Consider the following 13,181-nt stretch of genomic DNA (forward strand, 5'->3'; position numbering starts at 1 on the left):
CTTGTCCTCCAGGTTATTTCATTTTCTTCCTCCCAGGTAAGTAGGTGTTCCGGAAATGGGAGCATGTAAAATTCGTAACTGAAAACTTACTTGGCTTTCTGAATCCACACACAGTAGTCTGAGATGTAGAGATCGTTTAGAATGTAAGCTGGGTCATTTTCCTGAAAAATTTTGTGAATGTCCAGTAGACACTTTAAAACTGCACTTTTACCTGAAGGAAATTGAAAAAAAATCAAATCATCCTCAAGGAAAAACATCTGATTTTTTTTTAACTGAGAAATTCACACACTGAGGGGTAATATATTTACGGCAGCTCAGAGTTTTAATCATTATTTGAATATTTTTCATATTCTTTTATTGCAAGAAATCATATCAGTACTAAGTCCAAACCTCTTTATTTCTTTCCTTAAGAATTATGAAAAAATCTTTATACTCTATTGTTATAGCTGATTAATTGTGGTTACCTTAAAAATAACATAAAACATGAGTAGGTACATTAAATGACAGGGAGAGAAGCTTCCTAAGTAAATGAGTATTTAAATGCATCATAACTTTAGATAATGTTCTTCTATTTCAAGCTTTCAAAATACCATGGAAAATTATATTTTAGTTTTCAAATGTCTCTATTTCTTACATCAACATTTTTTGTCAAGGAATTATCTAGTACAAACTTAAATTTTTTCACCTTGAAGAACTGAAGAAAACTCAGACTGAAAACTAAAATATCATAGCCCTACTTCAAAAACAAGCTGACAAAATCACTTGGAAAAAAAAGCCATCAAATACTGAAGTCTTGTTCAACCTAATTACTTCCTCCTGGTTGTTAAATGAACCTAATTTTAATCCAAACCCAAGCCTACAAAAGGAATCGCACAACTCGACAACAATTCCCTAGGTGTTCCAAACTTCAAGACGGTCCCTGAAATTTATTAACCATAAGGCAAATGACTAAATCTACAGTAGTACCACTTCCTTAGCTCTGTGAAATACGGCATTTTCAGCTTCACTGTTTTATTCTTATCTTTATAGTCCTAAAACGTGAAAATACTGTACACTGATTTCGTGAGGACACTGGATGTGCTCTCATCGACATTTCCCACTTGGCTTTTAGATATGATAAAAGGATCGTGAGCTACCTAATGACATCACAAGATGCCAAAATTGCTGCCACTAAATTTTTAACACAATTAACACTAGAAAGTGAGCTTCATAAGAGCAGGGACTTCTGTTTTATTTAGTCATTAATCCCCAATACCTAGAACAGAACCTTGTAGCAGTACATTTTCAATTGAAGTATTTTAAGGATGAATGAATGAATGACACAGTAATCACCTGCTTAAAGGCTCACAATGTCTTCCATCCCCTAGCCTCACACACCAAGCCCTGACGATTTTTCTCTGGAAATGCCTCTTGTAGCTGCCCTTTCCCCACCACTCCCCGACCACCCATCCTCACTCATGCGGAGATTATAAATTCTTCCACGTCCCTCGGACTCTCTCCCGCTGAGCCCGCTGACATTGCATTTTGATGCACTGCTTTCATCAGGGCCCTCCCTGCGCTTGCTTTCAAGGCTCTGTGGACTTGTCCGTGGCCCATTGCTCAACTGCTTCCCCACACCTGGAAGGCCTTTTCCTCTCTGTTCCACCTGGAGGGATCCTAGCCTGCCTTCACAGCCCAGCTCAAGCCTTCATCCTGCAGGAAGCCCGGACTGACTTCCCTAATCGTCAGAGCTCTTACTAAACCCTGCAAAGGAGAGAAACGGAAAGGAAACTCGGCTGATTCTCCTCATAACCTCCTTTGCTCACTTCACAGAAGGAGAAACTGAGGCTCAAGGACCGTTAAGATACAGTGCCACTGAGTGGAGGGCCCAGGATCCAAATTCTTAATTTACTGACTCTCGAAGCTACCCGCTACGCTACCCATGTGTTCTTGGGCCATTCGGTCTACATCACGTTTTTATTATTTGAGTTAAGCAGGTAGTAAGTTCAAAACAGGGGCCATGTTTTTTTCAAAAATTTTCACTATGTGGCTTCCTCATACGCAGAGGGGAGGAATGTCAATAAACCTCCACTGCTCAACGGGTTAAAAGAAATACTTAGAAGGCCTAAAACTACACTTGGTTAAGTCAAGGTCTTTGTGTCTTATCAAAGTGGCCCAGGGCAACTATGTGTAGCGAAGAGTGGGGATCCCCCCACGCCCCAGGCCTAGAAGGCAGAGTCTGATGACAGGAGGAGAGAATACAATCAAAACTCACAAAACTATGAAACCAAGTTAGCCGTGTTATCCAAACAGAAAAAAATCAAGGGAGAACTAACTAAACTGTGAGAATTTTTGGAACAGTTTAAATTGCAACAGAGAAAAAATGTCAGGGCAAGGGTATGCCAATTTCTTACTCTCTCTCTCTCTCTCTCTCTCTCTCTCTCTCTCCCCCTCTCGTTTGTGGGAATGGGGACGGGGGGTTTATGAAAACTACTAACTTAAAGTTTTAAAAGTCAGCCATAGGTCTTTATCCAAAAAATAAACCATTCACTTGAAGCTTGTATAAGCTCCTCTATAGCGTGATGCCCCTGAATACTGCCTCTCGAGGACATGCCTTACTAACAGAAGTGGGTTAATAGAAAATCCAGGACTTGGAGCTGGGCCTCACAGCAAATAATTCAGCAAGTGAAGAAAAGGGGTAGGTATGCCAGCTTGGAGGGCGGTGTGAAAAGGAGCAGAGTGGGACTTAAAACAGGGTAGGTTTGGGGCACAACAGAAAAAGACCATTTAGGTGGAGCAGATGGTTCCAGGAGAAGAACAAAGGGAGTACACGGGCAAGCCTGGGAGAAGCCAGGCTGTGACAGAGAGCAGGAGATGAACGCAGTCAGGCAGGACGGTGGGGACAACACCTAAAGGCAGGTGTGCACGGCAGCGACAGAAGACCCTACACACCAGAGAGTTTTCTGAAAAGGAGTGTGGAATTAAGGTCACATATTTAATGAGAACCCATTGCAACCGTTACCTAATGAAATTAGAGGAGCTCTCTTCCATTGATACTTGCTAGATGGGATGCTGCCCGATTCATGAATCACTGAATAAAGCCAATTAAATCTTCAAATTAAAAAAAAAATTCCTAGTTTCGTTTTGCAGACATGCCTAAAGTGAGGTTGTCCCTTGCTAAGGGCCACAGGCAAGTTGAAATCTTCCAGTTATCACAAAATAACAACAATAATAATAATAGCAACACCCAAAGTAATCAAATTTAAAGTGAAGCTGCATTGTACTTACATGTTTTGATCCCTATTTTCTTAAAAAAAAAAAAAAGACAAATACACATGGAAAAAACTCATAAACACCACACATGGGATTACAGTTATTCTTCTTTAAACTTTCCCCTATTTTCAAAATTCTGCACAATAAACATTTATCTATTTAACAAAAAGTCAGACATTCCTTACTACATAGCTAACCCTTGAAACACTGACAAAGAATGTTAAAATTTTTAAATTCCTATTTCAATTTTCTTTACCTTGTATTTTTGCAAAACTGAGAAGCAATATTTAGATCAGGTGATTCTAGAAAATCACACGCGAGGCACTTTTGAAAGAGAAAGTTACGCATTCTTCAAAAGCTTGTGTTTTCATTCTCAAACTATTTTCAGTGTGCTATGTGACAAGTAAGTTAAATGAAAAGTAGGCTCCCGGCAGCTGACACTCTAGAACAAAAAGTACATTAAAACCATCCTGCCCCCAACATTGTGTACTGTTACCCCAAGGCCATACTTGACCTCGTGTGTTCCCACTAGATCACCAGAGGTGACTACAGCATCAATAGATGATTACATTACAGCCAGGAAGCTCAGGAAGCATGCAGCTTTTTTTTTTTTTTTTATAACATCTCTCTTGCACTGACTGCTCCTTCTCTCAGGTTGCCAACCACTTATCCAACAGCTATCAGCGAAGGAAAGAGCTGGCCCTCCTCCAGGCTGTCACACAGCCAGTGGTTAGAAGGGGACTCAGTGTACCTGCCTCCTGTGGGGCTGTATCCAGTCATGGGCTCGTCACACATCTCATGCGCCTGAAAAACTGCTCAGGCCTAAATCTGAGAGATTCATTTCTGCTCAAAGGCACTGCAGGAAAGTGACCGTTTTTTGCCAGCTCACTGCCTGGTCCAGAGCAGGAAAAAGCAGGTACCTTGCACAGTAACCATGGTAACTATTTTCACCACAGAGATGCAATAACAGGCCTGTCCAAAGAGTTAGGGATTCTCTATGCTCAACCTCGTCCTCATTGAAGCCAACCCTATCCATGGAGCAAAGACTTCTGACACCAAGATCTCTCCAAGAGAGTCTAAAACCAGTGAAGGCAGTTTAAAACCAGTAACCTGGCCTATAAATGACAAGGGCCATGAACGTTTTACCTCAGGGAAAATGACTGTCTAATGACAACAGAGAAACATAGTAACAACATTAAAAAAAAGGATGATAGTAACAAGCAGGTAGGCAGTAAACAGTATCCAACACAGTCTCTGGCTACGCATTCTCCAGCTTTTCTTTAAAGGGAACGTAAACTAAGAACAATGTGCTTTCCTGTTCTGGACAGATGCGGCATCTCAGGTTAATATATCTTAAACCAGAGACGAGACTGAGCTGTTCTACAGTAGAACCCACTGGCTATTTGAAATCTTCCTATTAGCCGACGAGGTTTGGCCATAATCGCTCACTGACAGACCAAGCTCATGGTTGAAGGCTCTTAAGAAATGGCTCCCATCTCTAGGAGATTAAAAGGATAGTGGATGTTTCCACTGGCTAAAAGCCAGCATAGGAAAAAAATAATAAAAACTGCTAACTCTATATAGCAAGAGCTGAATTTCTTTTCAACTCTTGGTACATTATAGCAATGATATGGCTGTGGTTTTCAGGGTAGCTATTTCTGTCCTTGAAAGTCTGAGCCATACAAGACAAGAAGCCAGAAAGAGTAAAGGAAAAAGAGGTGGTTATTCAAAACACCTGGAGGAAAGCACTGCTTGGTCTTCATTTGTAAAATCATCTCAAAACGAAAGCCAACAGGGCTATCATCCTAAAATGCATAACTCAGTAGATATCTGGCTAGAATTCTGGGATTTTTGATGAGACCACATTATCAGGAGGGATAATTCATGAATTATTCTTAACATTAATTTTCAGAGATCATCTGACCATAAAGAGATGACAGAAGAACTGTGTCAAATTAATCCAAGTTAAGAGAATCGAAGTGTGGTAATTTGCTTCAATATCAGGCCCTGCTAGGAAGTAGCATAAAGTCCAGTCCCTAACAATTAACACAAACATGCGTTAAATTTAACTTTATGAAAGCTTCTCAGTCTGTTTAGTATTTTTATCCTCAACTTCCTCAGATGCCATTTAAGCTCTTACATTTTGGGGCTGTAGTAAGAAACAAATACTGGAAGCCATGATAGTTGTTATTTTGAGCACAAATTCACAGCCCTAAATAAATTTTTAGATTCTTTTTTGTTATTAAAATTACATATACTGTCTGTATAGCCACAAACAAAATCAACACAAAGCAAACATACACTCTGTAAGTGTTCCCTCTGCCTGCAATGCACAAACCTCAACCCAAACCTAACTTACCATCAAGTCTCACAAGGAGCATATACTTCCTTAGGAACTGGCTTCCCACTCACCCAACCCCTACCCCGACCCAAGCCGGTTTGAGTTGCTCCATAACGCCTGCCACACTGTCCCTTATGGTAGTTAACAGCTACCCACTTCCGCTGCACCAAGTACTCTCCATACACTGCATCATTTAACCCTACTAAGGTCGGTGACCTCCTGCTCATTTCATACATGAGGAAACTGAGACTCAGTGTAATGAAAGAGTTGGCCAAGATCACAGCTGGGAAGCAACAGTCAGGATGAAAACAGGTACATCTGCCTCCCAGCCACTGCGTAATATACAGCGTCACTATTTATCACATTGTGTGGCAACCTCCTTGACAAGAAAGAACACGGCTCCTCATCTGTCTTCCCGGGTCTAGAACAATGTCTGGCAAACTGTAGGATCCTGTTCAGTAAACACTGGCTGTTAATGTAGCCTGGCTCACACAGAACCTAAGTTTAAAAGCACCTGGTCAAATTGCTCAGTTAACACGTACTAGTTGTAACACCTTTGTGATCTGTACACTTAAGCCATGATGTCATGACAGATGTGGGCTATACAATGGGCTTGCCTCTCCTTTTTATTTCTATTCCCTGACAAGAAAAGGATGTAGCTGTGCCAACTTTCTTCTATCACCACACCATCAGAAGTTCAAATAATGAATTTAACCCAAGGCTGCTTTTTGCCTTTTCTGCTCTAACAATCCCTGCCAGATTTGCTGGTTTGAAAGGACAGCTTGGACATTCACTCTATCCTCCTCCTTAAGTCACCTGTCAAAGCAGTGGTTGTGTCAGTTTAGAAATACATGGCCGGATGTCATCAAAATTACATAATGGCAGCATGACTAATTTTTCTTCAGACAGTTAAGAGTGAGGCATCCAAGTTCAAGGTAGAACATTAAAAAAGAAAATCCCATCTATACAGTAAGTATAAAAGTAGAAAGGTTAAAAAGTTGAACATGCACGGAAAAAAGCTCTTGGAACAGTTGCAATGTAGACCTGAATTAAAAACAAAAAAATCCATAAGCACCTAAAACTTCTTAATTCTGTGGATAAAATTTTATTTCAACTCTTCCACCTTATGAATACAGCATGTATCTCAATACCGGGCAGCTCAATTTAAACTAATTTTTTTGCGTTGCTCCTTTAATTAAGACTATTACACTGCATGTTCCCAGGAGCTATTACTTAATATGAAAAGTTCTGACTTTTTTTTTTGGAATTAGCTTAGTTTCCAATTGGGAAAACTAAGACTGTACATGCAGTCAGAGAGAAGAAACATATAGGAAGAAAGACAACTGGATTCCTTAAATGGATCACAAAGGGGAAAAACAAACCCAGTCCGACCAGACTTACGAGTCCCTTTTGGTGATGGGAAATACTGACCAGGTCAAGGTAAAAGGAAAAAAACCAAAGCCTTTCGACACCCTCACTGTATCACAGTTGAGAATGTCTGTGATGGCTGAATGGTTTACATACTGGGAGAACCGAGTTACGCTTCTTCACATTTTAATCAGTGTACTGGAAACAGAATCTAGTAAAGATGGTTACATATCTCTATCTACATGTAAGTTTAATTTATATTAAAAAGTTACATAAAAACTTTGATTATGAAATTAAGGTCTAAGAATTCTAGTCTCAAAATTCTAAAAGGCTAAGGAAAGATCATTAAAAAGCTACACATAAATAATCTTGTGCAGTTCTTAGCTAATTTCTTTACAAAGTAAAAATAACAATGGTAACTCTTGCACTGTGGAACAGTTGTACAGCCCAGAATCTGCTTGCCTTGGTGTCATTTCTTAGCTGTTTGGTACTTAATCTGAATCTGTTTCCAGGTCTGTAGATGGAGAGGGGAAATTCTTCAGAATTGCTGTGGGAATTGAGCGAGACAAGGACATGTAAGCACTTTACAGATGACAAGGGAAGGAGGACATCAGGTCATATGGGATCAAGGGTTCCGGGACTCCCCTGACTAGCTCCTACCCTTCTACCTGCAAAGCACGTGCCCACGTACTCCTTCCTCCTCCGCACCACTGCTGGCACCCCAGTCCAGACCCAGTACCTGTCCCCAAACTACTCGGCTTCAGGTGAGAATGGCGGTCTCCTCTATTCTCCACACCTCGAATCTCACCCCCTGCAATGACTTGGTGTTTCTGCCAGATCAATGTGACTCCATGGGCCTGTCACAGACCCCAACGCCAGACTCTGCAGTGGTCCCTCACTGAATAAGACCTACTCTCCTCAGAGGAAGACAAATCCTGTATGGTATCATTTATATGTGACATCTAAACAATACAACAAACAAAAGACACACACTCACAGAGAGAGAGAACAAACTAGTGGTTACCAGTGGGGAGAGGGAAGGGGGAGGGGCAAGATGGGGTAGGGGAGCAAGAAGTACAAACTATTAGGTATCAAGTAAGCTACAAGGATATATTGTACAACACGGGGAATATGGCCAATATTTTGTAATAACTGTAAATGGAATGTAACCTTTAAAAATTATATATAAAAAAAACAGAGCCAGTCTCCTTAGGAAGCACTGCAGGCTCTCCACCGTGCTCCCCAACACACCACTCCCGCCTCTTCCTTCAACTCCCCTCACAGCCCAGGCCTCCAGACAAAGCAGAATATTTGTCATTTCTTAACGTGTAACTCTTTTCTTTTCCTCTCCCTGATTTTCTTTACTTTCTGCTTTCTCAGGAAATACCTTCCTCCACTTCTTTTCTAAATCCTACACATTCTTGAAGTAATAAGGGCCGTGCACCTCACGCATCAGGCCGTTTGCTTCTGCCCTGTCTAGCCCCTCCCCTCCCCCGTATCAAAAGCACCCTTTGGAGTCCGAGTGAGGAGGCATGGTACTGGAATCCGGGGACTCATTCCCTCCACCCGGACCAGGCTAAGCTGAGGAGGGTAGCAATACAAAAGCAAGTAGAAAGAGAGGTAAGGGATCTGGGTTTTGTTCTGTTCCGCTTTTTTAAGGTTCCTGGTCATAGTCACTTAAGAGAATGCAGGACCTCTACCTCCTTCCCCACCTCATCTTGGAGCCCACACCAGGGGGAGACTGGGTCTCAAGCTGCGACGGAAGGAGCAGAGACCCGGTACAAGGCCTCACTGCAGCTGGAAACGGGCAGGACCAAGAGGGTGTGAGAAATCAGGCTGGCAACTTAGCTTGCTCTAGAGTCGAAATCATAAACTGATGGCCCACACAGGCTGACCTGGGTGCCCAGACATGCCATGGCTCTTATAGTATCACATTAAATCTTGACATCATTGTTCACATTCAAACTTTTGAGCAATTTTATATTAAAGATCATGACTTTCCACTTCTTTTTAAGTCCCTAAAGGTGGCAACTCTACATATCCACATGGCAACAACAGGCTACCGATGGAGCATGTATGTCTCCAGTTCACACAGGCCTCATTGCTCCCATGTTTCTTCAACTCTGCCACCCTCATTCATTCGCCTGCTTGGCCAAGCAGGCATCTGTTTCTCCTAATGTTGAAGGACCTACTATAACAGGAACGAACTAGTTCAGGTCTGTCTCATCCTGTGGGGAGGACAGAAACAGCTGACAGGATCCCCTTCAACACTGGCTACTACCTGCAACGGAAGGCAGCCAAAGACTTTGGCTCACTTGGAGAGGGCTCCCCTCCAATCCCGTACACAGCTGACCCTTGAACAACGAAGGGATTAATCCGCATGTAACTTATAGGCAGCCTCTGTATCTGCAGTTCCACCCCATCCACAGATTCAACCAACCACAGACACTGTAGCACTACAGTGTTTCCTACGGAAAAAAATCCACCTAGGAGTGGACCTGCCCGTGATCAAACCCACGTTGTTCGAGGGCCAACTTCAGGTATACCTATAGCAAGGGGAGGCACATTTTTTCTCTGAAGAGCCAGAGAGTAAATATTTTGCCTTTGCAGGCCACATAATCTGTTGCAACTACTCAACTCTGCCACTGTATCACAAAAGCAGCCATAAACAATACCCAAGTGAAGGAGGATGACTGTGTTCCAATAAAGCTTTTTTTCTGGGCACCAAAATTTGAAGTTCATATAATTTAAATGTGTCATGAAATACTATTTTCCTTTTGATTTTTTTCAACATTTGAAGATGTAAAAAGCATTTTTAACTCACAAGTCATACAGCACGGATTTGGCCTGTGGGTGGTAGTTAAGGTATTTTCTTAAGGGATTTTTCTCCTTTGTGTATTACAAATCCTTATATTTTGTATACTATCTTTTGTCTTATCATTCCTGTTACACAATAAACTCAAGAGCCAAGGTCAAGTCATACATAGTCTCATAACTCTTTGATGATTCTCCTTTAATGCCTTGCACTGAGAAGGGATTTGATCTGTGTCTGTTGAATAAATATCTGCTTGCTTGTTACTTTTCAGTATTAATTCCTATTGAAAGAAACCCTAACTTGCAAAAATAGGATTCTTCCATGATTTCCATTTAACATATAAAGTATTATTCAACTTACTTCATCTAGGTCTCAGTATCACCATGCAACAGGACTTTCACTCATTAGGGTAAATAAAATATTTTCTCTTTGTTCTCCCAAATTTGTCTTAAATATATACATTTTCCTGCCTTTATCTGCTTACTTAAAGAACGTAAACTTACAGTTACTTCCTTAAAAAAAACATATCAATAAAAAATATCTCTAAACTGACTTTAGATTTATTAAAAGAGGCACTAACCAGAGAAGTTTTTTTAAAAGCCATAATATCAAACCATGTAACTAACCTCCTGGGGGTTCTTTTACACCACTCAGCTCAGAAACTGCAGAAATTAACAAAAAATCTTATATAAATAGTACAGGAAATACAACGTAGATTTAAATTGGATATATGTATATATATATATGTGTATATATCTATATCTATACACGCACACACATATATGTAAATATTTAAGAGATCAGCAGTGGATTTTGAGCCATCACCCACCCGTAAGATACTTTAAGTGATTTTTTTGGAGCAGAATAACCATAAGATCTTAATCATCTGTGGCAATTAAAAGGCATTTGTAAACCATAGAGGAAATGCTGCCCCCTAGAGAGTAGTTTAAGGGAACAAAGAATGTTTTATACAAATGTAATAACCCAGAGATTATGACGTGAGCAATCTAAAAAAATTTCAGAGATTAACAATATTCAATGATTAACAGGCTCCTTAGAGGAAACAAGTGTCTATGGAGTTGATCGGAATTTGATTTTGCTCCCTTTAATGTTTATGCACATACACAGCATCCTTCCATACAAAAGTGTATGTATCAACCCACAAATGCTCTGAGGGTAAATAATACAGATAGATACCAAGAAGGTGCCAATTTAAGACTGGGAACCCAGATTTAGGCTCTGATGAAGAGGTGTGAGTAAAAGAAATCTGCTTTGCCTGGTGGAAGAAACCCAGGAGAGTGAGGCCAAAGACTGGCACATGGGGACCTCCCAGCAGAGTCCTCCTCTTTCCCACACACGTTCCAGCTGCAGCTCCCACGCACCAGGGCTCAGAAGCCCCTCCTTTCTTAGGTTAGCTGGTATGCAAGTAAGCAGTCAGCAAAAGCAGGTACCAAAAGTACTTCAATATTTGATCTGAATTCCACGCTACTGAAATTTCCTGAAAGCACTATGGTTGTTCCATTCTTTGAGACATTTTGTGATGGGGAATTGACTAGGAAATGAAAAGTTCAAGCACAATTTAGAATGAAGAAGAAAACAGAAAGAATTATCATCTCCTGGCTGGGGAGCAGGGAATTAAGTGATCATATTAGGGAAGCAGAGAAATCAATTCTGGAGACCAGCTGACTCAGGTAGCAAAGGAACTGTCAACTAGTTTTAGAGGCTGCAGAGCAAATCTCAGGGTCAGAGAGCCTATAACTCCCAAGTTTCACTGATGAAATCATGCTCCTCTATGAACTGCCTCATGCCCCGCACTCACAATATTTAGAACACTTCTCCTACTCTTATGGCCAGTACTGCCCACCCTTCAAGTGCCAATTCAAATCTCATGTCCCAAATGAAGCTTCCTCTGATCCCCAATGAAATGTCACCTCTCCCTGTTTTGAACTACTTAGCTGGCATTTCGTGTAAGGTGCTCACCACTGCCTACCCTGTATTTTACATTTGTGATGGACATCTTAGCTCCCCTACTCATGCAGGTGCTCCCAAACACAGTACAGGAATCTAATTCAGCTTTCTGCTGCTCTTCGTATGTACAGGGCGCTTTGTACGTAATAAATAGCTTTTTAGTAGGTACTGACAAAATACCTACTGAATGAATAAATAGATGGACGCATCAACCAATGTACAAGTACTTCAGAGCAACAGGAAATTGAGGAGCCAATAATCTGAAGTCAAATAAGGCAGAAGCTCCCCTCTGTAGGAGGTTAAACGTCTTACGTGACTTAAAGCTCAGCCAATTTTCCTGGCTTTATGTTTTCGCCCGCTGTATTTCTGCTTTGAGCTACTTATTACGAATGTAATTTTTTTTTTTAAACCTGGTAGCTGTGTTATTCCAGGGCCCCCATTAGAATTTTAAGTTCTCTGAGTGCGAGTCGCATCCTTCCTGCTCGCTCCTGGATCTTCAGACCCAGCTCAGCACCTTCACATAGCAAGTGCTCAACCAACACTTGTTGAATAACCCTCAAAATCATTTTACATAATGCACTTGAGGAAAAACTAAAAGGTCTAATGGTTCCTTAAAATGTCCCTAATAGAGAAGCCACAAAAATGAAATACAGATGAATGTCAACACCGAAAACTCCTAGCGATTTCATCTTCTAGTTTTCAAGTTAGAGTAATCTTTACAATTCAATTAAAAAGCAGCATTTGGACTTTTGACTAAATAGAATTCAAACACTAAAAACAAATTCATCTTCCAGGTTGCGTGAGGACTCAGAGCTCACACAACATACTGGCCATAGCTCAGTTTCTTGAACTATCATTTTCCTTAAAGGAAAAGATCAGCCCCCAAGTCCTGTGCTGTGGTTCTTTTCTTTCACATTGATTGTGTTATTACAACTATCTACAGAGGAGGTTAGTAAAGCAGTCATTTCTGACAAATTGATTATTGAACCCAGTGAGACTAATATGTAAGGGTTATTAATTGTATGAAGTAATGCCAGTTTTTACTTGGTAACAATAACTGATCTCCAGAAGCCTGTTTCTTAGGTTATGGTCTGCCATGCAGCCACTAGGCATCAGACCCCAAATGTTCATGGAAAGGCAGGTTTCTGGTTAGCCCTAAAAACAAAACAGAACCAGAAATAATAATAATAATACCTTCAAATGTGTGTTTTCATTAGCCAAAAAAATTTATACAACTGTCTGAACAAAAAGTATAATATTTTCTACAAAATGGTGAACAGGGGTTAAGAGTCCAGACTTAAATAAATAAACAAAGATCACAACATGTACAAAGAGAGACCACAGGACGGTGAATCCCCAAGTACTCATCACCCAGTTTCAGCAAGTACCAACTCGTGGCCAGCCTTGGTTCCTCCACACCCTGCCCACTTTCCCCCG

At 40.8% G+C, this 13,181-nt stretch overlaps 1 protein-coding gene across 1 annotated transcript in view; it reads right to left on the reverse strand.

Moving 5' to 3' along the window:
• Positions 1 to 13,181, reverse strand: part of SHQ1 (SHQ1, H/ACA ribonucleoprotein assembly factor) — an 89,029-nt gene that overhangs the window by 36,072 nt on the left and 39,776 nt on the right. The window contains exon 10 of the mRNA XM_082664661.1: positions 91 to 211. Within this exon, the coding sequence (XP_082520787.1) occupies positions 91 to 211 (121 nt within the window). The remainder of the gene's footprint in view (positions 1 to 90; positions 212 to 13,181) is intronic.

This window comes from Grampus griseus, assembly GCF_964374135.1.
Source record: "Grampus griseus genome assembly, chromosome: 10".
Classification (NCBI taxonomy): Eukaryota; Metazoa; Chordata; class Mammalia; order Artiodactyla; family Delphinidae; genus Grampus; species Grampus griseus.